The following is a 25,868-nucleotide window of genomic DNA, read 5'->3' as shown; positions in this document are numbered from 1 at the left end:
TTTGCTATTTATTTTGTGTTTTTGTAACTGTGTAGAACCCAGTTCAGCTACTGATTGATTGTGTTAGGTTGTGGGCGAACATAGCAGACGACACAGTGATTCTTCAAACAGCTCTTCTTTATTCAGATGTCAGAACAGAACTAAGCTGAGGAGCTCAGTCAGCCTGCTTATATAGAGCTCCAGAACAATATAACTGTTGCCATTTTCTAAAACTATCCAATCATTGAACGTCGCTTTTCGATCCTTCATTTGCATACAAAACTATCCAATCACTGAACGTCACTTTTCGATCCTTCATTTGCATAACTATCTACAGTATCCCCCTGCTGGCCCAGAGTGAGAACTTCAGTACATAACAGATAGATTGATGGATTGATTGATTGATTGTGTGACTGCAGTACATTGTTTATTGGTTTCATTTTATGGATCAGTGGTCCTGTTAGATAGTAAAATTCACGTTAAACTGCTGTTTTAGGGGTTGTTTTTAAAAATCTGGAACGGATTCATCCATTTTGCATTACTTTCTATGGGAAAGGTGTGCCTTGGTTTTGGAACGGACTTCCGGAATGGATTAAGTTTGACCACCAAGGTACCACTTCATGAATATTAACTTTCCTAGGCCACTGTCTAGGGGACTGAAGTTTTAAAAATTGCCATTGTGTGTTGTGCTGTATGTGGCAAGCACATGAACATACCAAGACACAGCCATCTCAGAAAATTGTATCTTCCTTTATCAGTTGTTTGGGTCCCATTGTAGTCAGTTGTCGCTAGCTTGTGTGGTACACTCTTGAGAGTGCTGTCTGCTTCACATAGTTTTGTTCTCAGGCTGGCAGTAAGAGGCAGAACGTTGTCTCGCTAAGATTGAGCTGTCAGGTCTTTGCCATTAAAGCATTACATTGATTAAGCTGCGCCACTGGCTCAAGCCAGTTCGCTTGCTTCCATTCCATTTGGCCATGTTTGTTGCTAAATGATAAAAGGATCCAGTTGAGAAAGTCTTAACATGTCTTTGGGAGAAGATTTAATTCAGTCCTGTACTTGGGGTTCCATGCAAGTTGTGTATTCCCTCTCCTATTTACTTGAATGGAGAAACATGTTCCTTCTCTGTCCTTATGTCTGCCCCATAGTGAATATTTGCTAATTGGCTCTTATATGTGGAAGTTTCACAGGAGTGTAGGTCCGCAGGTGCTTTAAAATACACTATTTATTTTTAAACAGTTGCATGTCACCTTTCAGTCCAGTAAGCTCTCAAGTCTGCTTGCATCATTTAAAATTTTTTTTAAAGCAATGGTTTTTAAAACCTGCATATATTAAAACCCAATCTTAAAAACTGTTTTATGTATTTTATTTATATATTTAAAACAACAATAATGCATATATAAAACCAATTCAGATGCAATGCAGATACCAACTGGAAATAGGAAATAAAAGCTAGAAATAAATATGCATACTTTCTTCTGAATTAGGGGAAATAAAACAATGGATCTCTCCCACTAGGGAAAAAGAATAAGAAATAATTTATTTGGAGCAGTGGTGTGTAATCTACTTATAAATAACCAGGAGTAAGGTGAACCCTGATGTAATTTGCCAACTTGACTACTACAGACTATTCAATATAGTGAAACTACAGATTGAAGAGCTCCAGAACTTGGGCAAGTAGGCAATGAAATTGCAGAACTGGTGTGAGCACATGCAAAACCAAAAATCATATTTACCATAATTGCCTGAATATAAGCCACACTCCCCCCCCCCCAAAAAAATCCAATTGTGAAAAGTCAACTGCGGCTTATATTTGCGACCTTACGCCGCTGGCAAAGCGGCGCAGCTCCCCGCCTCCTCCCGGAAGCAGTGTGGGGCAATGGGGGGGGGGCTGGCAAAGCAACATGGCTCCTCCCCCCCCCCAGCAGCCCGGGAGTGTGGGGCAACGACACCCATCCCATCCGCGACTCCCAAGCCTCCCCCAATCCGCCGAATTTTAAAGGTGCGCCTTATTTGCAGGTGCAGCTTATATTCGGGCCCATACAGTAAATGCTGGTGGGGTTCTGATTTTGAAGTAGTTACTCAGAAAAGGAAACTTGAGTTTTGTGGAGAGCAAACGGAAAAGTTTGTCTCAATGTACTGTTGGCCGTGAAAAGGGCAAATCTAGTGTTAAGGAATTAGTAGGAAAAATATGAACAAAACTGTAAGCTTATTAGTGCTATCCCAAATCCTTGGGTGCAGCTACATTGAAAATATTGTGCAAAAGTTCTAACAGCACCATCTCAAAGGAGATGGAGCTTGAAAACATATAGAAAATGGCAGCTGAAAAGTCATCAAGGGATTGGCACACCTTAACACTGAGATGCTAAAGCATTTGGGACTTGTTAGACTAGGAAAATAAATAACTGAAGAAAGGGCATGATAGAGGCTTTCAAAATTATTAGCTGCAAGGGGAATAAAGGAGGTAATTTCTTGGTCAGCTGAGGAATGGAGCCTTGCAGGATATGTGGTTAACTTGTCTTCTAGAAGGCAAGGTTAAAACAAGGTGTTTACTGTGAACATCAGGAATGGAAGAGAATCTTCCTACCCGTTCCCAGTCTTCACTGCTTCCAATAGAAGAGCTGGGTTAATGGTTCCTGGTGCTTTTGGGGCATGTTGGAGGATGTTGAGGCAGGAATTGTTAGTTAGTATTGTTTCGTAATTTATTGGTTGTTTTCTCTTTTTTAAACCCTCAAAAGCAGATAAGCTAAAAAGATAGAACAATTAAAAAAAAATTGAAAAAACTAAAATCGGCAATAAACTAAAATACACACCTCTTATTCAGTGATTGGACAACTGGGCAGTGTGTGTGTGTGTATTTAAAGAGCGATTGCCACCAATACCAAAAGAAGATGCAAATAAGGTTCTGTAGGAGAACATTGCTCTTAGCTAGGGCTGGGCAATGTTCCGTCCCTAACTGGTTTGAAGTCCACATGCAGGAATAGACACTTTTTTTCTGCTTCTCCCTTCCCACCTTATTTTTTCCTTCCTCCTTATATTTCAGACCTTGTGATATATCAGTACAGTGGTGCCTCGCAAGACGAAAAGAATCCGTTCCGCGAGTCTCTTCGTCTAGCGGTTTTTTCGTCTTGCGAAGCAAGCCCATTAGCGGATTAGCGCTATTAGCGGTTTAGCGGCTATTAGCGGCTATTAAAGGCTTAAGGGATTAGCGGATTAGCTGCTAAAAGGCTATTAGCAGCTTAGTGCCTTAGAAAAAGGGGGTAGGGAGCGGAAAAAAACCCCCAGGAATCGCAAGACATTTTCGTCTTGCGAAGCAAGCCCATAGCAAATTCGTCCTGCGAAGCACCTCCAAAACGGAAAACCCTTTCGTCTAGCGGGTTTTCCGTCTTGCGGGGCACCACTGTATATTGCAATGTTTACCTGGTGATATATCAGTGTTCAGTTCAGTTCGATTTATTGTGTTTTGCAAGCAGCCATTAAACAAACAAAAACAAGAATAACAAGAATACTGCTAATAGTGGTTTACATTTCTACTCCCCAACCATTACAGGGTAAATCATTTCCCATTCCCCCTTTTCAGTTTTATGACATGAATTTGTAAAGCCTCGGTAAGCAGTTTGGATGTTCTAAAGGTTATATACCTCTCTACGTCAGACAACAACAAAAAAGGGCTTTGCAAGAGACGTCCTTCCCTTCTGCGATCTTAACAATGGGTTGGATATAATTTGTTTCTAAGGTCATTATAAAAAGCTCATTCAAGGAGTACATGAGTTATGACACAGAATTGCAGCTGCAAACTCTGTCCTCCTTAGGAACTCCTTTGTGTCGTCCCATCCAGTCTGCTAACGGAAGGTCATTTAGTCTTGCCTGTGTGAAGGCTGTGCTCATTTCAACATTTGGCAAATCTACCAGATATCTTGGCAGGGTTGGATAACAATAGAATTTTAAAAAGCATACAATTTGTTTCACAGTGTTGAAAACCAGATATTGTCCATCCCTAGTTGGTAGGAAACATGCCACTCCAGCTTTCTGCAAGGGCAATAGAACATACAAATCCACATAACTAGTTGGGAGTCGAGAGTCGTCTTCAAAGGTCTTCTGGTCTTTGTGGATCTGTTGAAGCAGAGATATGTCCTGATTTGGACAGCAAAAACACAAATCAAACACCAGGAGACATTCGCTCTGTGAGTGCTACAGGAGGAGGCCTCTCTGCTGCTGCTGTGGGTGGAAGTGTACCTCCTGTCTGTCTCAACAGGGAGTTCATGATGTCCACATAGACTGGCCGGAGTCAGGAAGTGATTGTTCAGGTGGTGTAACCTCTCCGTGAATATAGCCATCCAGGCTATCATAGCAGAACGGAGATTGACCCTGTGTGCAACCTCTCACAACCAGAATATGATACTCGGTATCTCTAGATTCTGGCTGCGTGACAGCGTTCCTGCCCCTTCTGTCCAAGGTGCTTGGAAGCTCCTTTTGACATTCTGGCTGGCCAATTTTTGGAAACAACTTGCGGGGCCTTGGTTTCCCCACCACCACCACCACCACAAAACCCTTGTTGTTATAATATTGAAATGCTTTTTTTAGATAGGAAGCTACCTTGCTTTAGAACCCTTTGCATCTAGAAATTGGCAGGATTGCAGGCCCACCATGAAGCCTGGAACATCGAGCTCTGAAGCTTCCGAGGCAGAATATTGCTGTAGCTGTAGAGTTCTGAGAATCTGCTTTGTGTGTGGGTGGTGTTAGTATCTGGCCCTCTGTAGTTAAAGAAGCGTTCAGTTGGTGTTTGCTTAATGCTTAAACCAAAGACGGTGTGAGTAAGCTTCCACCTGAGGTGAGGCAGGTAGATACCCAAAAGGAGGCACCAGTTGTGGAATGCTTTCTCCGGAAAAGTTTGCCTTGCCACTGACACCCATTGCCTGATTTCAGGTAAAAGGACCTCTGAACAATTCCATCCCCAATCTTTTCCAATGTAATTTTAATCCTGCTTACTGTGCTTAGCTACTTCATGACTTTGTGGCTTACAGCTTATATGGATTTCACACTTCTTTTTTGTAAGCGACCCTAGAATATAGTTGATGGGCGGTATAAAAGTAATTGCAACAAATAGGAGCATCGTACTGCTTCTTGTCTCCTAGACAGTGTCTCTGTCGTCACATTCTGTTAAAATTGAATACCACCTTACCTGAATCTGTTCTAAAAATGGGACAAATTAAATTCAGGCAGGGTTTCGTTGGCCATGAAGCCAACATTGGTGAGGAGACGCCAGTTAATTTTCATAGCAATAAGCATCCCGAACAAGATGGTTCTGAGATAGCACCAGCTTCCCTCCAAACCACCTTCACATTATAGGAAACCGCACCATCAGATTGCTTGGACAAAGATGTCCAGCGCTGGTATGATGGAGAAGAAGGCATTAGAATATGAAGCTCTTTACCGTTTGGGTTTCTTATGTTCAGACAAGCTGTTCAGCAGGGCAGGGAGCCTAACACAGAGGTAAAACATGTGGCATTAGCATCCATTTGATACCCAGTTGCATGGTAACTGTCCCTTAAGACTCATCAAAGCAAGAACCACAGGCACCAGTGCACAGCTTATCTTTGCAGGTCTCTCACCTATCAGGTTTGCCTTAAGTTACTGTAAAAGCCAGGAATCACCTGGTTGAGCTCAATTCTTGTTGAGATTTCCATGTTAAGGAAATCCACGTTTGATACCCATACTTCAAGATTGGAACCCATAATAAATCATGCAAATAGAATGCTAGCAGGTTGACTTTACCTGTTATACGTTCTGCAGTGAGGCTACTCATGAGTTGTGTAAGCAGCCCCCCAGCCAGCATAGTCTTCCATCTGTTGCGAGTGAGAAACAGCTGCCAGCACAATAATCCAGTGCTGCCTTTGCAGTGTTAAGCTGGACATAAAGATGATAGATAGCATGGATAAAAATGTATTTACAGAAGACCGTGTAGGGACTTTGTTTCCACACGGACAGATAAGACATCTGAACTCGACAAGAATGTGAACTAATCAATTAGGAGACCCAAATACTCTTCTATTTTAGGCTATTTATAGTTAATACATGTTGGCATTTTCCCATTTGTGTTTTAAGTTTCCTAAAACTTGAGTGCTAATAGATGAGCATCCTTGCTAAGGTGATTTACCTGGGGTGAAGGACTAAGGAGTGTACTCATAAAGGGCTCAGAGCTCCACTTGCTGAATATTACAACAACAAAGGATTCTGCATGTGTTCAAGTGCATCCTTGAAATCATGAGGGCCGGCAACTTTTCTTTTTAAAAAGGTAAGGTACAATTCTCCTATCTCCGCAAACGTGCCCAGGTGCCTACTTACCAGCTTCGCATAGCACAGGTTCTTTTCTTATTCTTTACTGCGAGTAAAGCCTCTAGCTGTTCTGCTTGAAAATACAAACACAGAAGCCCAATCAAGATGTAGGCAAGGGAAATGCCAGCGTCTTGGCAGTGCTCTTGCTTCTGCTTCTCAAAGCAACACAATCTCTCTGTGTCTGGTGATTCGCCCCTTTGCTTGTGTGCAACTATAGAGAGTCCGGTGGTGTGTTGGAGGGGACTGGGCGAGGTTTATCTGCGAGGGGAGCACACAGCAAGCAGAGCCACTGTCACGGATAATGCCCTTTGTGTAAACTTCTTTGAGCTGAAAGCATTGTTGATGACAGTGGCTCTGCTTGCAGGCCCTAGTGTAAGCAGAACACATGGTTTAATGTAGTCTGTGTGCACAGTGAGATGAAAAGAACGAGGCAGCCTTGACAATTAGATTTGGGAGGTCCCATATCACTGAAGTATTCGAGATCATGCATAACTTGCACGTTGCCTCTGCTTGCAGCTTTGTCTGGCATGTTGTGCTTCTCGAGAGCAAAACATGTTCAGGGGACCAGTGGATCCATCTCCTGATGTCCTTGCCTGAGATGTTCATGTGGCCATGAGGCATCTCATAAATGGTCTGCACCATTCCCCTTGTGTGCAAAGCCACAGATGGCAGGGCCCTGCATGCAGTAGCTGGTGGAACAGCAGGAGTCGTGGGACAGCAAATGAAAGCTTGGACAGGTCACCATATATTTATTTTCACTCAGAAGCATTGCTGCCAGTGTGCTTGGTACAGGTGGGCATCTGCATTGGAGCAACTAGCACAGATCTTTGTGGGCAAGTCCTCTAGTTCCCTGACACAGCAATGGATGGTGATTTGTAATCCTCAAGGAGGTCTTTTCCCCAAATTGATTTTTTTCTTTTCTTTTTGAGAGCAAACAAGTACCATCTGGTTGAAGCGGAGCAGAGGGTACCAGGGCTGAAGAGTACATAAAGCATCACTTTGTCTCTTTTGCAGTTCTTAGTGTGTTCAGCAATCCCCTGGGGAAGCCCCCTGTGAATTTCCTGACAATGGATCCCATTGGCTCTGAGCTGACTGACAGCCTTCCGAACCCTTTAAGGGGTTCCCGCCTGGACAACGCCCGTTCGTTCCTGTATTCACGCTCCAGCAGCCCCTCAGACTCTGACACCAGTGGATTCAGCTCTGGTTCTGACCATCTCTCAGACTTTCTTGTAAGTTGCTGGGGAGGTTGTATCCTTGCGGTGGGGAGGTTGTGGCAGGGCAGGTGGGTACTCTGAAATTCTGAATTGATTTGATGGCACTTCGGAGAACATGGTCTGGCTGTGGGCTCCCCATTCAGTCGCTAGGAAATGGGAGAATAGCTGGATGGGTGGATTTAAGCTATTCTGCTTTCCCAAACTATAGCTTTTTACAAGCCAAATGGCACCAGCATAAGAGTCCTGCTTCAGATTGTATTCCTGGAGAAATAACCTGTGACTGCAAAACTGCTAGACCCTGATCTGCTCACAATTTAAATAAGCGTTGCACATTCCGCTGGGTCTACACCACAACACTTGGTTTCCTGCTCATTACAAAGTTGGAAGGGATATTTTTTTCTACACTAAATTCGTTGGTTAGGGCAAAATAGCTTTAAGAAGGAGTAGAGGATCTGAAAATTGGGCGGGGAGCAGGATGTACCTTGGAAGTCGAACAGAATCCGTTCCGGAAGTCCGTTCAACTTCCAAAGCGTTCAGAAACCAAAGTGCAGCTTCTGATTGGCTGAGGAAGCTTCACAAAAAAACCTGTATGAAACACTCACTTCCAAGTTTTGATCATTTGGGAGCCAATTTGTTCAACAACTAAGGCGTTGGTACGACTGTATTTTGTAACTGCTGCAAAATAAACAGGTTGTGAAATGCAGTGCGTTTTTGGATGGACTTCTGGTGATAGAACTCACCAAATCACTTTTCGTTAGGGAGCAGAGTAAGGACGAGGAAAGACATCATTTAGTGGGTTAGTAGGAGTACAGAGACTGAGAGATGGATACAGAAGATTATCCCTCCTGTTGACTTGCTGTTAAGCTTACCCTCCTCTTTACACACAGGCTTCTGAGATGTTGCTTGTCACTGCCTTCATCTGAAGCCTTTCCTGAAGCTAGAAACGTAGCTTTCTTAACTCTGCAGAGAGTTGTAGAATTCTGTGCTGAAGACTTTTTGGCCCCCTTATTGATTGTGTGTAGTTGATAAAGGTATTTATAAGCCACCCTCTCACAAAACACCAGGGCACTTTGCAGCAACACAGAAACCGTTAAAAGTAACACAAGAGAATCATCAAAACGACCAGTTATGCAAGAAAATTTTAAATAACCGCAGCTCTGTCCGACATAAAGAAGTCTCCAAGAGATGCATGGAAGTCCAAAGCAAGGATTGCCTCCCTAATCTCCGTGATCAGTCTGGGAGATCAGGGCTCAGAGGGCAGCCCTTAAGGTGTCCTGGACCCAAGTTGTCCAGGGCTTTGTAAAACAGGTATACTAGCCTAATGCCAAGCACTGCCACTTGCCATAGGTCTGAGAAGAGATGTGGCAATAAGCTGTCAGTGTTAACATGAATGTTGCTTGTTTCATGTGCAGGGCCTTAGCCAGCCATATATGTAGCTCTGGAAGCTTGCATTTAATGAGCCTATTCTCGTTGCGTGTAGATGCAAGCTGCATATAATTTAATGAATGTGGCAGCTGCCAAAATACAGTTAATTATGCCTGCCATGGTAACGTGGATTTGGAATTCTTGCCCATTATTATTATTTATGATTAGCAGCATTTGCTTGTCACTTCATACAAAGAAGTCTTAGAGTGACTTCACATAACAAGATAAAATACAAGTGTGCAATATCAGCTAAAAGCCATATTTTTAAAAATCACATGATACTCATTTTGGCTCTGAAAGAAAGAATAGATGCACAGCAGTTTGGGTAAGGATGGGGAGAAAAAGCTTGGAAGGAAATAAATGTTTGCAACCTTGCTTCTGGGTTTTTAAGCATCTTTTTTACTGTTCTTTGCACAGAAACTTCCAACACGACTAGAAGCATGCCGTAGACAAAAGCAGAAATTTTCTATCATTCAACCTATTAGATTGCCTTAAATCACACATTTGGCTCATCCATTAGGGTCATTTAGTACTTCCCTTGTGGATAATCTTCTGGTAATTTAATACTTTACCTTGAAGACTCAAACAGACTCCCCCACCTGCCTTTCGAGACATTCCTTACACTTTCATTATATTAAGCTGAGAAAATATATGAGGAGTCCATGATAAAAAGATACTGGGTCCTTTCATAGTTTGAAATGGTTCCACCACCCCAATCCCCTTGCTTTTGTTAAGTATCCTGAATTCATAATTGTAGCTTTCCTCCCATTGGCTAAGGTGGGATCATAGAGAGAGATGAGGGATCTTAGGATGCTTTAGATTAACCGCTACATTGAAATATACATACTTGGCTCCTTCAAACTGTGTTTCTTAACACGTTTCTCTTGCAGTCGAATCTCCGGATCTCCCCACCGATGTCATTCCTGCCTCTTAGTGGCATTCCCAGGGATTCCTTAAGTGGAGCAGGATCCCACCTGGATCAAGATCAAGCTACTCTTGCTTCAGTCACTTCCACCCCAACCAGCATCCCCAAGCAGTGGTCTGGAGCATCTACCTGGCCTTCCTGGGGCATCCAAGACTCCGTGGACGACCCGTTCAGTATCGAAAGGGAAGCCAGGCTTCACAAGCAGGCAGCGGGTGAGTCAGAGCCTGGCCTTGCATGGGGAGATTGGCACGGGGGAGAGCTGGGTGCAAGATGAATGCTGAGCTGTCTTTGGCTCTTAGACGAAGCTTCTCTCTCTTTTGGTTCTTGTCTTCAGCTGTGAACGAGGCAACCTGCACATGGAGTGGGCAGCTTCCGCCCCGAAACTACAAGAATCCAATCTACTCCTGCAAGGTGTTCTTAGGAGGAGTCCCCTGGGATATCACAGAAGGCAAGTAACTGCTGAGGCAGGTTGTGGAGTGAAGGCTCTGGCTTTCTCTAGCTCTTTCCCCCACCCCACTTCATTAAGGTGCAATTATAACAGTCTCTTCGTGACCTTTGTTCCTAATTTACAGGGGATGTTTAGCACTGTAGAGACTGTCCCTCTGGTTTCTCTAAAGCAGGGCTGGCTAACCTGCTGCTCTCCAGATGTTGTTGTTGCTAATTCAGTTTCTATACTGCCCTCTATCAGAATATTTCAGGGCGGTGTACAACATTAAAAACACTTTGCAGAACATCAATGATAAAAAATATTGAAAAACGTAACGACAGATAGACAAATACAGTGGTATCTCTGGATGCGAACGGGATCCGTTCCAGAGCCTCATTCGCATCCGGAAGGGAATGCAACCCACGTCTGCGCATGCACGGGTCGTGATTCGCCGCTTCTGTGCATGCGCGTGATGTCATTTTGACAGTCTGCACGAACGGCGAAACCCGGAAGTAATGCACTGTTACTTCCGGGTCGCCGCAGCGCACAACCCGAAAATACTTATCCCGAAGCTACTTCAACCCGAGATATGACTGTAGTAAAATAATAATTAGGATAACAAAATAATAATTATACTTCCCCAAACTTTCACAGACCGTAGGTTATTTAATAGCCATAGGCCTCGGAAAAGAGGAGTGTTTTTGCCTAGTATCTAAAGACATGCATTGATGGCACCAGGCAAGCCTTTCTGAGGAGAGCATTCCACAATCAGGAAGCCACCACAGAAAAGGCCCATTGTCTTGTTGCCACCCTCCAAACCTCTCTGGAATGGGGGGGACTCAGAAGACAAGCACATGCATTTAGTTCACGTTGCTGAACTAAAACTCCCATCCGCAGCGGCCGTCATAGCCACTGGTCAGGGATGATGGGAGCTGCGGTTAGCAATGTCTGGAGAGAGACAGGTTTCCCATTCCTGGTCTGAAGGTGGTTATTAATGTTTCAGAGCAAGATTAAGGGGTTTCCACAGTCTGTCCTCAGAACAGCTCATCCTGACTTGATCTGCCTCTTATTCGAGGGCACCAGGGCATGTGACCCCCCAGGTAGTGTTGGAAACTCAACTGTTGACCCCAGCCAGCGTGAGCACTGGCCAGGGATGAAGGGGTTTTTAGTGCAGCAACGTCAGGCTCTCCATACAAAGTCTACAGCCTCAAGGGGTGTGGCCTATGCAGCTCAACTGCTCTTGGAGCTAGCCCATTGACAATGCTAGCTAGTACAGCTGCCTCTGTTATCAATTGTTTGCTCAGCTTAGCTATTCTTAAAGTTAGTGTGCTTTCAGTATAAAGTATTGTGTTGCTTATCTGAAAACCTGGAGATAGCTCAGTGGTGCAAGAGAGCCCCATGTTGGTCAAAAGATTCCTGCATTGCAGGATATGGGACTAGGTGACCTCAGCGTCCCTTCCAACTATACAATTCTATGGTTATTTAATTTAGAAGCTACTTTTTTGGGGGCAAAGCTACCCCCCCCCCGCCCAGCAGCATACAAAACAATACCAAAAATGATGCAACAGTTATAAACATCAGCATGAAAATTGCTGCAAAGCAGAACAAAGCACAGAAAACACACACACACACATCCCAAAAAGCACCACATGTTTTTGGAACCACATGAATTCCAGAAGCAGTTCACCAATTATAGGAGAGACCCCCATAGCTCAGTACTAAGCCTCTTCGCTTTGCACACAGCAGGTCCCACACTCAAATCCCTGGCATTGCTATCTACCATTATTTGGCACAGAAAAGACTTTTGTGTGAGAGCTAGGGCCAGTTAAAGTAGGCCATACGAGCCACCTTCGTGCATCGAAGTATATTCTTATATTTGTCTTCCTTGGTCTGTGGCCTAGAACAGAGACATAGCGTGCTGTTTATGCTCTGAGCATGAGATGGTGAATTGTGGTGAATAGAACATTGGACTTGGCTTGGTGACAGCCAGGTTTAAGCCTCTGCTGGACAAGAAGCTTGCTGGGCAAACTCGAACCAGTCAGTCTCAGATAATATCAAGAAAAATCCCCTCTCTGTGGCTTCCCCAGGCTGCTTTACAAGGGAAGTCAGGATAAAGATAGGTTCACGTGGAGTGTGTGGGCTCTGCAAATAATTAAGACACTAATGGTGGAGTCCCCCACGTAATTGCTATTATGTGTTTCACAGAATGCCACTTAAAATATCAGAGCTGCTGTACTGAATTGCACAAAAACGGGAATGATTCAAGTGTCATTACGTGAGAAGGCAGAAAATGCATATCAGGAGTAGTGAATAGAATTTGGGTTGGATATGGAGCACAAAAGTGCAAACCACGCTTTGCCAAAATCCATTGAATGGCCAAACGACTGACCCGACCAACTCGTACATTACTAGTGCAATGGAGTTTTTCAGCTTTCACATTCCAAAAATGAGGGGTGCTAAAAAGTTGTAACACAGCTTGGGATTTCAAAAGAGATTTTCGTTAAATTAATATAATTTAGTTTTGCTTGGCAAGTTAAATGTGTATAAAATGGCATACAAATCAAGTACTTGCGGTTATGTTGTATATCATCATCATTAGTTGTTATTTGGCATTAACTGACATTTTCAGAAGGTAAAATTTACAATTCTTTGGTTCCCTTAAAGCAGTTCATTTGCTCTTCGTCCAATGTCCCAGGTTGACTGACCAAGCTAAATGTTGTCCAGTCACAAAAATATCAGATTTGAATTCCTTACATCCCAAAACATATTTTTAAGACCCCTCACTGAAGAAATTTGCAAAAATTAAGTTCCACCCCCTAAAGTGACACTCCTACCAGTGGTGCAAGTTGATAATTGTCCTCCGTTGAGGTTCTGTGCTGGCCAGGAAACTTTTCCCTGTGCTTGTCCCTCCCTCTGGGGTTGCAACTCTCATCTCGCTTTACTGGCCGAGGGAGCCAGCGTACAGCTTCCGGGTCATGTGACCAGCATGACTTAAGCCGCTTCTGGCGAACCAGAGCAGGGCACTTAAACGCAATTTACCTTGCTGCCGGAGTGGTACCTATTTATCTACAGTGGAACATCAGGTTGCAGACGTAATCTGTGATGGAGACATGTCCTCAAACCGTAGCGTTTGTAACCTGCAGTGCTGCGTCTGCGCACGTGCATGATGCGATTTGGTGCTTATGCGCAAAGCGCAATTTAGCGCATGTGCGAGCAGCAAAACCTGGAAGTAACCCTTTCCGGAACTTCCAGGTTTTCTGTGGTCCACAACCTGAAAACACATAACCCAAAGCGTTTGTAACCCGAAGTACCACTGTACTTGCACTTTGACGTGCTTTCGAACTGCTAGGTTGGCAGGAGCAGGGACCAAGCAACGGGAGCTCACCCCGCTGCGGGGATTCAAACCGCCAACCTTCTGATTGGCAAGCCCTAGTCTCTGGTTTAGACCACAGCACCACCCGCATCTGTTAGCCAACCATTATTGATGCAATGTTTGATGGAGCCATGGGGAAGTTTTATTTAATTACATTGCTGTATGTTTATATTTTACTGGGGTTTTTTTATTTAAAAAATGCGCAAAGCAATAACTCCATGCCACGGGCATGCTCCATGCTCCATGCTCTCTTACCCCTCTAAACTAAATTTCTTATTTGCGCAGCGGGTCTGATCAGCACTTTCCGTGTGTTTGGCTCGCTGAGAGTGGAGTGGCCTGGTAAGGATAGCAAGCACCCCCGCTACCCTCCCAAAGGTAATATGCCTAAAGGTAATACAGACATGGTAGGAACCTTTTTATCCATGCTACGTATAGAGAGCACTGAGGGCTGCTGGGCTGGCATGGCTGCATGGTGGTGACTGGACAGGTAGAGCACCATAGGATTACAGGCCTCACTCGGGTGCACAGGTTCTTTCCATTAATGTAATCTGCCAGCTCTTTCAGGGTGAGGGGCTGCACACAGCGGTGTTCACACGGTGGCAGTCACACAGGGAAAAGAACAGAGCTTTGGGTTTATTTGTGCTGAGGAAGCCGTAGCTGTCGTTGCCATTCTCCCCAGTCAGTTGTATTAAGGCTTGAATTTCTGCTGAGCCAAGCAGAAAACCTTGCTTTGCCATTAAGGCATTTGGGGAAGTGGCTTGTCTTCTGTAGTTCAAGATGCATCAGCCCTAATGTTCAGTCTTGAGAAACCTGGAGTACTTCCATGCTAGGTTTTTTGTTTTTTTCCCTTCCCCCCCTCTCCAATTTTGGCACCGTTCCTCACTCGTTGGGCAGTTCAGATGCATTCCCTTTGGTTCCTTCCAGATGTTGTTGTTGTTGTTTAGTCGTTCAGTCGTGTCCGACTCTTCGTGACCCCATGGACCAGAGCACGCCAGGCACTCCTGTCTTCCCAGGCACTCCTGTCTTCCAGATGTTGCGGGCTACAACTCTCATCAGCTTAGCCAGGATGACCCATAGGGATGCCCAGTACAGTGGTACCTCGCAAGACGAATGCCTCGCAAGACAAAAAACTCGCCAGACGAAAGAGTTTTTCGTTTTCTGAGTTGCTTCGCAAGACGGATTTCCCTATGGGCTTGCTTCGCAAGACGAAAACGCCTTGCGCCTTTTTTTAAAAGCCGCCAATGCATTCCTATGGGAAACCGTCAATACGCAGCGGTGCTTCGCAAGACGAAAAAATTCACAAGACGAAAAAACTCGCAGAACGAATTAATTTCGTCTTGCCAGGCACCACTGTAGCTAAGGATGACATCTAGGACATCTAGCAGGTCCCAAGAGGGGTGATGGTGGCTGTACTTATAAGGAAGTGGGTGCTGTTAGGGCAGAGGGAGCTGCCTTTACTTTAGACAGAGCTATGGCTGCTACCGCTCAGCTCATGCACACATTAATTGGGTGTGTGCACATACACACCAGTGTAGCCCATACACCTCTGTTGATTTAAAGTACACAATTACATGCTGACTCTCTCCAGTGCTAGTGTGTGCATACTCCTTTTTTGCCTGGGGCGGGGAATCTCCTGCTTGGAATAGCAAGGCCTCTTTCCTGGGAAAAGTACATTGATAAGTATATTCTGTTCTCTCTCCCCAACTGCCTGCCATGGGAAGTCGGACGTACCAGTGGTTTCCCCAGCATAGCCATCCCACCCTGGCTATCCCACCCACAGAGACTGTATTCCGCTGTTAGCTCAAAACAGGGTCTAGAAATAGCACTGGGTTAGCAAAACGAAAAAGCTCACTTCTTATGGTTTGCAAGCACCATGGATTGCTTGGCACTGCAGTGTTTGTGCACCATTTGAGTACTTAATGGGGAGAAAATTGTGTCTCTGGCAAATGCGACGGTCTGGAGTAGAGGATTTCAATCTCTGCTGTGCCTAAGAATTGCTCAGTTGACCCAACTCTTCCATCTTCCATTAATGGAATGAGATTCTGTACATTGCAAGAAGATAGCATAATATCATTATTTCCCCCCATCTCTATTCAGTGGTGGAAATAACCTGCTGTGTATTTCTGAAAGTGGTATATAGACAAAAGGTTGTCATTCTCTGATCCTGCACTTTCCAAAGCATTGAGAAGAGGGCTCATGAGCCACTGATGTAAACGGAGCCTCGATGTTCAGAGGCAGCCTGCCTGATGAACCAGCAGGCAGGCGGGAGAGTGGCATTGCTCTTGAGCACCCCCAAAGCATCAAACTGGTCGCTGTTGAACTAAGCCGGGTTATTGAGTACAACTGGGCAATTCTTACTACGAACTGCACTGCAAAAATACTCCCAAGGGAAGAAGGGAACATGCTTGCACCCTGCGTTCTAAATTTCTTGTCTTCCACCCAAGGCTATGCATATCTGGTGTTTGAATCAGAGAAATCTGTGCGTGCTCTGCTCCAGAACTGCTCCCGCGATGTGCTGAGTCCCAGTGGCCTGAGCGAGTACTATTTCAAGATGTCCAGCCGCAGGATGCGCTGCAAAGAGGTGAGAGGATGTGCCGCTGTGCAGTCCAAACAAAGCACCCAGGTGGGTGTCTATAACATCGAGCCATGTGTGGCCTTTGAAGCGGTGGCAGCGGCCTCTCGTTCTCCAGGGTGACTTCTGCATAGGCAGCTACCCCTGGTGATGGGTGGATTTGCTCCCCGTTTGCACAAAGGTTGATTGTGCCATATGTTGCATAGTTGTTGACTCCAAACACATGCAGCTTTTAGCTAGACAGGAAGAGAGATAGGGATAGTGTTATGTACTAAGTTGAATAGGATCTAAACTGCAGCAGTCTGATTGGTCCTAGAACAATAGGATTCAGAATGCAGCAGTTTGATTGGTCCTAGAACAATGCAGCAGTATGATTGGTTGGCAGGAACCACCCAATCATGCTCCAGATAGAAGTGAATCCACAACCTGATTGGCTTACAGTAGAATTCCGGAATTAGCCAATCATGTGCAGCCCATTGTGTAAAGAATGTATATAAAGCAGATACTTTGAGGGGACCTCGATTCATTCCTCCTCACCACTATGAGCTGAATAAAGAGCATGAAATCACTTTGCGACTATATTTCAGATAGAGAGTGGCGCATTTGGAAAAGTGCTGGTTCTGAAGGTCTCTAAGCACATGGTTTGTGTTGCCAGTGGGTCAGAGGATGGGTAATGTGTTGTGGAGTGTGATAGATGCTGGAAGAGTTCGCTTGTGACTCTGCGTTGACAGAATTGGCAGCAAGGCTCCTCATTGATCTTCTCCAGTAAGAGGTCTTTGTTGTTGAAGGATGGCTGCACAAGCAGTAAAACCATGAAGAATGCATCCCGTTGCTGGTTGGCTTCTGCTTTCCTGCCCTGTGACATTGCCAGTGGTGTGTGTGTATTCAGCATGTATTGTATAGTATCATCTTGAAGATAGCTTCTTTAAATATTGTTTCTAGTGCCTGTGGTTGCAGAGAGATGGCTGGATATGTGCTGGCAACCAGCCACAAAAAATACAAATATTTTTTATTTAGACGACATCTGAAGGCAGCCCTATACAGGGAAGTTTTTTTTAATGTTTGATGTCTCACTGTGTTTTATATTTTGTTGGAAGCCACCCAGAGTGGCTGGGGTAACCCAGTCAGATGTGCGGGTTGCCAATAATAAAATTATTATCTACTGCAAACACACCAGCAGGATGCTCAGTCACCCTTCTGTGTTGTATTTGTGTGTCCCAAATTAAGGGCAAGGTTGTGTTCTGCTAAGCAAACCATCCCTAAGATACTAGCACCACACATCTATAACAAGTTACCTCTGTCCCTAGTTGAATTCAGGTGTTCAAGTGGGATGCTCAGTTTAGATGGTGTGACCCTTGTGAGATTGGTTTGGGCAGTGCACAAAGGATTAGGGCTACGACTACATCTTGTGTTGCTGCTTCAGTCACATATCTTGGCTCTACTATACTCTGGGCAAGTGTTGCATAAATGTACTGCTTGCAAAGTATTGTTTCCATGGTGCAAGCATATGTTATCACTGGGTCATGCCAACCCTGCTGTTCACAGGGAATGCGTAATAAATGCAGTCCGTAAGGCAGAATATGCTTTTAACTGCATAGTGGAACTGAACGGAAAGGAGACGTCAGCACACTTGATAACAGGACACAATATTCAGCTGAAATAGAGTAGCGAACCAGAGTGTACCAGAATTGGGAAGTGGAATAAAAGAACTATTCTTTAGCCATCTCCTGGCTTCCATGGAATCATCAAATAGTAGAGTTGGAAGGGACCCCAATGGTCATCTAGTCCAACCCCCTGCAATGCAGGAATCTTGGCTAAAACATCCATGACCGATGGCTATCCAACCTCTGCTTAAAAACCTCCAGTGAAGGAGAGTCCACAACCTCCCAAGGGAGACCATTCCCATGTTGAACAGCTCCTACTGCCATCCTCTGCTCGTGTTCCAGCTTGTCGACATCCTTCTTAAATTGTGGTGCCCAGAGCTAGGCATTATGCCTTCCGCAACGTGGGTTTTGACTACAATTCCCATCAGCTTAGTTGGTGTCTCTAATAGCTCAGATCCCAACAGGACACTTTTGACCCAAAGGCCAGTTGTACAAAAGTCAGATAGTCTGAATGTAAGAGCAGCCATCTGTGTGTTAACTCAGCGGTTTGGAAGGTTACAATGGTTGAAGTGCACTTGGCATAAGGGCATGGGAAGACCATTTAAGGTGCACTTAGAAATTGGTTGGTTGGTTTTTCAAGGGGGGGGGGATACGTGGCTTGTGGACTCAACTCAAACACAGTTTTCTCTTGGGTGACTTCAGGTCCAAGTGATCCCATGGGTCCTGGCAGACAGCAACTTTGTGCGCAGCCCCACCCAGAGGCTTGACCCTGGCAAAACGGTCTTCGTGGGAGCTCTTCATGGGATGCTGAATGCCGAAGCTTTAGCAGGGATCCTCAATGACCTGTTTGCTGGCGTCGTGTATGCAGGTATCGACACAGACAAGCACAAGTACCCTATTGGTAAGTGAGGCTAATCAGCTACTATTCATTCATATTCTGTTGGTTTCTGGGCCTTTTGGTGGTATCTTACCATGGCCAAAAAATAGGTACAGATGGTACCTTGTAAATGAAAGGGGTGTTGAATGGCTAAATTGAAGACCTTGGATACAGAGGCAATTTTAGGGCAATGCGAGTGGTGCCGTCGCACCAGATGCGCAGCTGAAAAGGGTGCCTTCTCAGTGCTTCTCCACTTTGGGAAAGAGGCATGAGGGCTCTGGCAGAGTTCTAGAGTCCTCCTACCTCCTTCCCAAAGCTGGGCAAGCACTTATCAGGCTTTGGGACAGAGGTGGGAGGACTTTGGGACCCTGCCAGAGTCTCACGCCTCCTTCCCCAAGCCTGGCTTAAGCCAGTGCCATGAGGGTTGTGGGGAGGGTGTCAAATGGCCTTGCACAGGGTGGCATATTACTGCTGGATAGCGTGACTGGGGAAAAGGTTGGTGGTCACTTTGAGTTGTATCCCACGTAGTGCTAAGTTAAAGACACTTGGTGGTTCCACTGGCAGTATTTTGTGGCTTCGGGATGGTGTTCTGCAAGACAATGCATGAGAAGGTTGTTGTTAAGTTTTTCTCAGCAGATTGCACATTCTGCAAGGCAATGAGTTTCTGCTAGCGCAGCCGCTGCATTTGATTCCTCCGTTGTGCAGTGTTAAAACTCAGCCACCTGCTAGTGCTAGTGGACAGAGAACAGCCCTTTAAACTGAATTGTTTCCCTCTGGGTAGGCTGTTCCGGCCAAAGACTTGCCTGCTTTGTAGCTTTTGATCTCTGCCTCAGGTTATCAGGATGGTGACGGTATAAATCAGGGGTGGCTAACTTTTGCCCTTCCAGATGTTGTTTGACTTGATGGCTCTCATCATCCCTGGCAATTGGCCATGCTGGCTGGTTCTGGTGGGAGTTGAAATCTTAACAATAACTGGAGAGTCACAGGTTAGCTTCCCTTGCTATAAATCTGTACAGCATTGTTTTAGCTTTTAACTTGAAAGGCTTTGAACCGTCCATTCTGCACTAGAAGTCTCTTGAGTATAGTTTGTCAAGATGAATAGGCAGCAGGCTGCTACTGGAAATAGATAAATCTGACTATTTCGGGCCAGTGTCACCTTCTCGTGTGTTTACCCATAGTTTCATTCTTTTTCCACATTAATTTGCACTGTTGAAGAAGTCTAAATCACTTTAGAAAGAGTGATGTAGCACTTAAGAGCTAGGACTTGGAAGACTGGTTCAGATCTCCGCTTCGTTGTGAGAATAAAGTGGAGAGGCAGGTCGCCTTGCTGCTGTCGTGTGAAATCTCTTGGTGGCTAGGTTCCAATCTACACATTAGTCTGTGGGTTGCAGATCAGGACGTTCCGTATAGGAATTTGCAAAGATTGAATTCCTCAAGCATCCCTCCCCTCCATTAACCTCTGAACCCCCTCTCCCTTCCTGCTGTGGTAGACCTTGGCAAGCAAGTCACATTCGTGCTGACTCATAAGTCTTGCATTACTATGCTGGTAGATACGTATCAGGATCTTTCCTTGGAGCTGCGCACTGCACTAATGGGCTGGGTTTTGTTTCAGGATCTGGCCGTGTCACCTTCAACAACCAGCGCAGCTACCTGAAAGCAGTGAGTGCTGCATTTGTGGAGATCAAAACAACCAAGTTTACAAAAAAGGTGAGAGGCACGGAAGGAAAAGACGAGCTCCTGTGTTGTGCTTATCAAGCAAGGATCCCTAAAGTGGGTGCTGTCGCAAGGTCCCTAGAAATAGAACAGAGATTCTAGGTGGGATAAAATGTACAGTATATCCTGGGGGGACATCAGCAGAGAGTTAGAGCTTGCTAGAGCTGGGATGTGAACAGTAGGACTTCTTCCCCTAAATACTGATTTCAGTAAGTAAGGAGGGGAAAAATAGCAGATATAAGGTATGAGGAGTTGGGCCACTGCTTCACCTATCTCAGTACTGTCTCTTCCTGGCAGAGATCTTCTTCCAGCATTGCAGACGAGGTTGGATATTCCAGGAATCTTAGCATCATCAAGCTTATTATATGCTGGTTTTCCAAAGTGTGCTCTTAAGTAGCTCGTGGGAACAGTAAACAGATCAATATATAGGTGCATCAGAAACGGTCATAAATACATCAAACATATTTCATAATATATTTATATCCACACTAGCAAGCTTGTAAAGGCATTTATTTCAAGAAATTCCTTATCATCCCTTTCATAATTTAGGATTGCAGAGAATAGCTGTGTTAAGGAAGCTAAGCTTCAAAACATTACCCTCAGCTCCTGATTAAAATCTTAACAAAGCAGCCGCGTTGTAATAAGGCCTCAAAAAAGGGTGCATTAACCTCAAGTAAGCACAGCCGGTTCTTCATATAACAGGTACCCAAAAGAGCTGTTTTTCTCCTTCCGGAGCAGCCTTTGTAGATGGAGTCTGTGGCAGGCCCTCCCCAGGCCTGCAAAAAGCCCTGTTTGAGCAAAGAAATGGTGGGAGTAGAAGAGGCAAGGGCTGTGGCGCAGTGGTAGAGCATCTGCCTTGCGTGCAGATGGTCTGAGGTTCAATCCCCCGCAGGAGGGACCCTGGAGAGCTGCTGCCAGCCATTGTAGGCAATTGCAATCTTGATGGACCATGTGTCTGACTCGGGCAGCTTTCTGTGTTCCAAGTATGCTGGGAAAGGGTGATCTTTTTCTCCTTACGCAGTTACTAAAACAAGTCTGCCAGGCAGTCTCCAAACTGGCTTTAGTGCCTCAGAAGCCACTATGGCGAATGTGTATAAACAAACCATTCACTCTTATGCAGGGGTGGGATACATATTATGGGAGGCTGCACCTAGTTGATTTTCATGTTCCGTGCAGAGACCACTACCCCTGTGGTCCTCTTCTGGGGGAAAGGGCAGACTTCTCCAGTGGATGAAATGAAAGCAAAGCTTTAGTCCAGGCATAGGCAAACTCGGCCCTCCAGATGTTTGGGGACTACAACTCCCATCATCTGTAGCTAACAGGACCAGTGGTCGGGGATGATGGGAGTTGTAGTCCACAAAACATCTGGAGGGCCAAGTTTGCCTATGCCTGCTTTAGCCAGGTGAATCTGACAGTAGCACTGGTCTTCTTCAACATCAACCCCTTGCAGCTGCTTTCGCAGGAGACTCAGACCTCTTTCAGCCTTGGCTCCTGCTTGTTTCCTCTGAAGTGCATGCCCCCATTTCTTCTTTCCCCCTCTCACCATTAAGATTGCACTGTGAACTCCAGCTGTGCTGCTTTGTCCCCCGGGCTCCTTCCCTCTGGCTTTAATTTCCTTTCCTTGCCTCCGGGGCAGGTTCAGATTGATCCATACCTGGAAGATGCCATGTGTCAGATCTGCAGGTCTCAGCCAGGTCCCTTCTTCTGCAGAGACCAGGTAAGGCTCTTGGGTTTTTCCCCCGTCCACCTTAGACTTGGTTGAAGGGGCAGCGTTTCCTACCCCACCCACTCTCCTGTAGTGCACAGAACAAACTTCTTGAGGGCTCCTTCCCCTTTGCCCCCTTTTAAAATGTTTGCCCATTTTCACCATCTTTGGAGTGAGTGGAAGCTGCTCTGTTGTACAGGTGAAGCAGCTGTCGTTGGTGTCCTGTGTTCTGTTTAATTGGCGGGGGGAAGGGCTGTAGCTCAGTAGTAGCGTATCTGCGTTGCATGCATGCATGCCAAAGGTCTCTAGTTGGATCCTTGGCATCTCCAGATAGGACTGGGGAAGAGTCCCTCTCATAAACCATGGAGAACTACTGCCAGTCATTATAAACAGTGCTGAGCTAGAAAGACGAATCGTCCAACACTGTATAAGGGAACCTCAGATACAGCAAAGGACAACAACCAACGTAGATGAGAACAGTCTCCACTCGCCCAAGGGCAACCTCTTTGCAACTTCTTGGCAGGCTTTTCATGGATGAAGAGCTGGTGTCTCACTAACTCCCAGCCCAAACTTTTTGTTTTGTGATGGTAGGAGGCAAGCTTTTGGCATATGTGTCTAGCAGGTGTGGGGAACTTCTGGCCCTCCAGGTGTTGACGTGCAGCTCCCATCATCCCTGACCATTAGCCCATGCTTGATGGGGCTCTTGGGAGTTGTTGGCATCCGTCTGTCTCAAGAGACAATGGAGTGCATCTCCAGGGGTGAAGTCAGATCACTGCATAAGCAGCACCAAAGTGACCTCCCCGGGGCACAAGTCTGGGCAGTGTGTCTGGAGGTCATCTGGGCAGCCCAGGACAAGGCCCCCTGATATGGTCCAAAGAAAAGCAGAGCAATGCATTTGGCACCAGCTTTGCTGCGGCAGTTGCCAGGAGGCGGCATTCAAGACGCCATCCAACCACCTTAGAAGTTCCACTCTGGATATGAGTATGGTTTACTCCTTTGCCTTCTCCCGCAAGGCAGCAGAGGTTTGGGATCAGGGTTATCCTTCTCCTAGGTAGGCTTGGAAAAGTAGCCTATCTATAATCCAGGATATTCAGGTGTCTTAACCATTCTGTTGTTGTGCTATAGAGATCCTGGCTGTGGGCAGCTCCCATGTCAGAACTTCCTTTTGGCAAAATGCCTTCATAGTATCTGTCCACACATTTAGTAGGAGATTTTTGAATGTGCTCTAATGATCTGATAGCTATTGATAAATTGCATTCCAGAATAATAAGGTGGCATTCCAGCCAGAGATTGAAATAAGTTCCTTTTATATCCCTGGTGTGGGTGTGGGTGGGTGTAAGTGTGTAAGCAAAAACGGTTAAAAGCTCCACTCCCTGTTCCTGCTGCATGTCAGAGCATCTCATGGAGCCAGACTGATGCTTCTTGATCCTTCTCTCTCCCCACCCCTCTGCATAGGTCTGCTTCAAGTACTTCTGTCGCTCCTGCTGGCACTGGAAACATTCCATTGAGCTGTTGCATCACCACCGCCCACTGATGCGCAACCAGAAGAACAGAGACTCCAGCTAGAGCAGAGGTGGGGGCACCAGGAGCCACTGCAGTCTCTGCAGGAGGAAGTTCTCCTGTTCACCCGCCACCGGAAGAGAGCCCGGAGATGTTTGCCGGTGCCACACCCAGGCTTGGGGTGCCCGTCGGAAGGACTAACGGGGAATCTTGCCTTCACGTTTGCACTTGCTGGTCTTTATTTGTTTCTGCACTAATGCACAGTGAATATTTTTTTTTTTTGTCGAGGGTTTGTTTGGGGATTTTTTCAGAGGGGAGGGCCCCTCAAATGATTCTGCAGTTCCCAGACTTTGGTTCCTTGTTGCTGCTGAGAAGCGCCAAGGGCCATGTGTTGAGAAGGTGTTGAATGCAGATGCCTTCGCCTCGGTTTCTTATTTATCAAGGGCCCTTTTTTATCTTCCTTGCAATACTGATGGTAATAATGCAGGTCTCATTGGCTCAGTTTTTTTGCAGTTGCCATACAGTGCCTTTCCATTCATTTAACCCCCCCATCTGAACGGAATACACAGATTGTTCAGCTGGAGTTTTTTACTGTAACAACAAGGAGACTTTGTTCTTCACTTAAACCAAATCATATTTCATATTTTACGCTCCAGGATTTTTACCAGTTCCTTTTTACACTCTTGAAATGGTTTTTAAGTCGTTTGAGACGAGATTTTTTTTTCTTTCCTGGCAGCTTTTAACATCATTGCAACTTGTGTCTGGGAGCTGTTCAAGTTTAAAAAAAAAAAATGAAGTTTACCAGTTGTGAATAGCAGTATTTGCAACCCAGAAGGATAGGATTTTTGGATTTTGAAACTGGACCGGATAAACGGAACTTCGAGCTGCTGTATATAGTTCGTTGCACTTTAAGTTGCACTAAGGGGGCTTGATAAAGGTTTTTAATCACAAAGTTCCAAGACTTCAATTTTCTTTTTATAACTGAGCTGGTTTAAAGGGCTGTGCTTTAGTAGGAGCCCTTTTCTATTCTGAGGAAACAAGAGGGTACCCTTAAGGAATGTAGTTGAGCCAGCAGCACAGCCCATAGATCGTGCTGGGAGTTGAAGTTTTGATTTTGTTTTATTATTTCCCCTCTTTTGGAAGCTGTGTGCCAAAGAACCAGTGTCCTAAGTTCTCCCTTCTTCCTGCTGAGCTGATGTTGCATATTCCAGCTGCTCTTTGTGGGGTTTTGTGAAGCAGTATGTGAAGTCTCTACCTCATTGTAGTATATGCAGGCAAGACTGCACTCTCCTACAGATGCGTGGAGTAAGCTGTGATGTTCTTGGCACATAATAAACACGTTGCAGCAAATTCTTAGGTGCCCTTTTTCCTTGGAGGGTGTGTGAGAGAGAGAATGTGTGTGTCTTGGAAGCTTCTAAACAGGCTTTTAAACAAAACAAAACGAGCCACTATTTTTGTTAAGTTGTGGGCGAACATAGCAGACGACACAGCGATTTCTCCAAAGCAGCTCTTTATTTGTAAGCTGGACAGAACTGAACAGCAAACAGCTCAGCCGGCCTGCTTTTATAGGCAGCCGGCTGTCGACAATGTAGCAACAACAACCCAGGGTTTCCCGCCTAAAATAACTGACGTGGACCTGAGTGAAAACTACATACACAATACTCCTGGTGGCCAGGGCGAGAATTTCAGTACATAACAATTTTCTTTTTCTTTTTTGCATTTTTGATACAGAGAAACATGACATTGATAGAGGAAGGGACACTTGTTGCCCAGCTTGAGGGTTTCCCACAGACTTCTGGCTGGTCACTAAGAACATAAAAGCCTGCTATATCATCATCAACCTTTATTACGGTCCAGAGACCCAACAAATCGTTACAAAGCAATACACAATTCATACAGCCTACCTCCAGGTTAAACATGCGTTTTGTTCAGAATATAGGGGTCATTGGTTCTTGCAACCACCGATAAAAACTTTGCCACTGCTAATGTTCTAGCATTTGTCCAGTCTTCCAATAGGATCCTGACATAGTGAGCCTCTGATTTTCCTGGGAAAAGTACCAGCAAGGGTAGTATCAGTTCAGCCCTGGCTTGCTTATATTTTTCACAGTGCAACAAAATACGTTTTGTGAAATAGATGTCTTGAGCACACGAGCAAAGTCTGTCCTGGTAGGGAACTCCTCTCAACCTGCCATCCAACACTGCAGAAGGAAAGATGTTTAGT

General features: G+C 45.3%; 1 protein-coding gene across 17 annotated transcripts in view; it reads left to right on the top strand.

Moving 5' to 3' along the window:
• Positions 1-24,997, top strand: part of CPEB1 (cytoplasmic polyadenylation element binding protein 1) — a 49,778-nt gene extending 24,781 nt beyond the window's left edge. For 8 of the 17 annotated variants that reach the window (XM_083412079.1, XM_083412082.1, XM_083412066.1 and 5 more), the window contains 9 exons: positions 7,327-7,541; positions 9,842-10,088; positions 10,211-10,324; positions 13,962-14,066; positions 16,121-16,257; positions 18,555-18,753; positions 20,342-20,436; positions 22,079-22,159; positions 23,603-24,997. In XM_083412079.1, coding sequence (XP_083268205.1) covers positions 7,327-7,541; positions 9,842-10,088; positions 10,211-10,324; positions 13,962-14,066; positions 16,121-16,257; positions 18,555-18,753; positions 20,342-20,436; positions 22,079-22,159; positions 23,603-23,713 — 1,304 coding nt within the window. In that variant the 3' untranslated portion in view covers positions 23,714-24,997. The remainder of the gene's footprint in view (positions 1-7,326; positions 7,542-9,841; positions 10,089-10,210; positions 10,325-13,961; positions 14,067-16,120; positions 16,258-18,554; positions 18,754-20,341; positions 20,437-22,078; positions 22,160-23,602) is intronic. The other 9 variants (XM_083412068.1, XM_083412076.1, XM_083412077.1 and 6 more) reach the window with 2 other exon arrangements.
• Positions 24,998-25,868: the final 871 nt, after the last annotated feature.

The sequence above is a fragment of the Podarcis tiliguerta genome, assembly GCF_965153285.1.
Source record: "Podarcis tiliguerta genome assembly, chromosome: 14".
Classification (NCBI taxonomy): domain Eukaryota; kingdom Metazoa; phylum Chordata; class Lepidosauria; order Squamata; family Lacertidae; genus Podarcis; species Podarcis tiliguerta.
The sequence above is the reverse complement of the archived record's forward strand: the minus strand, read 5'-3'. Positions and strand labels throughout refer to the sequence as shown.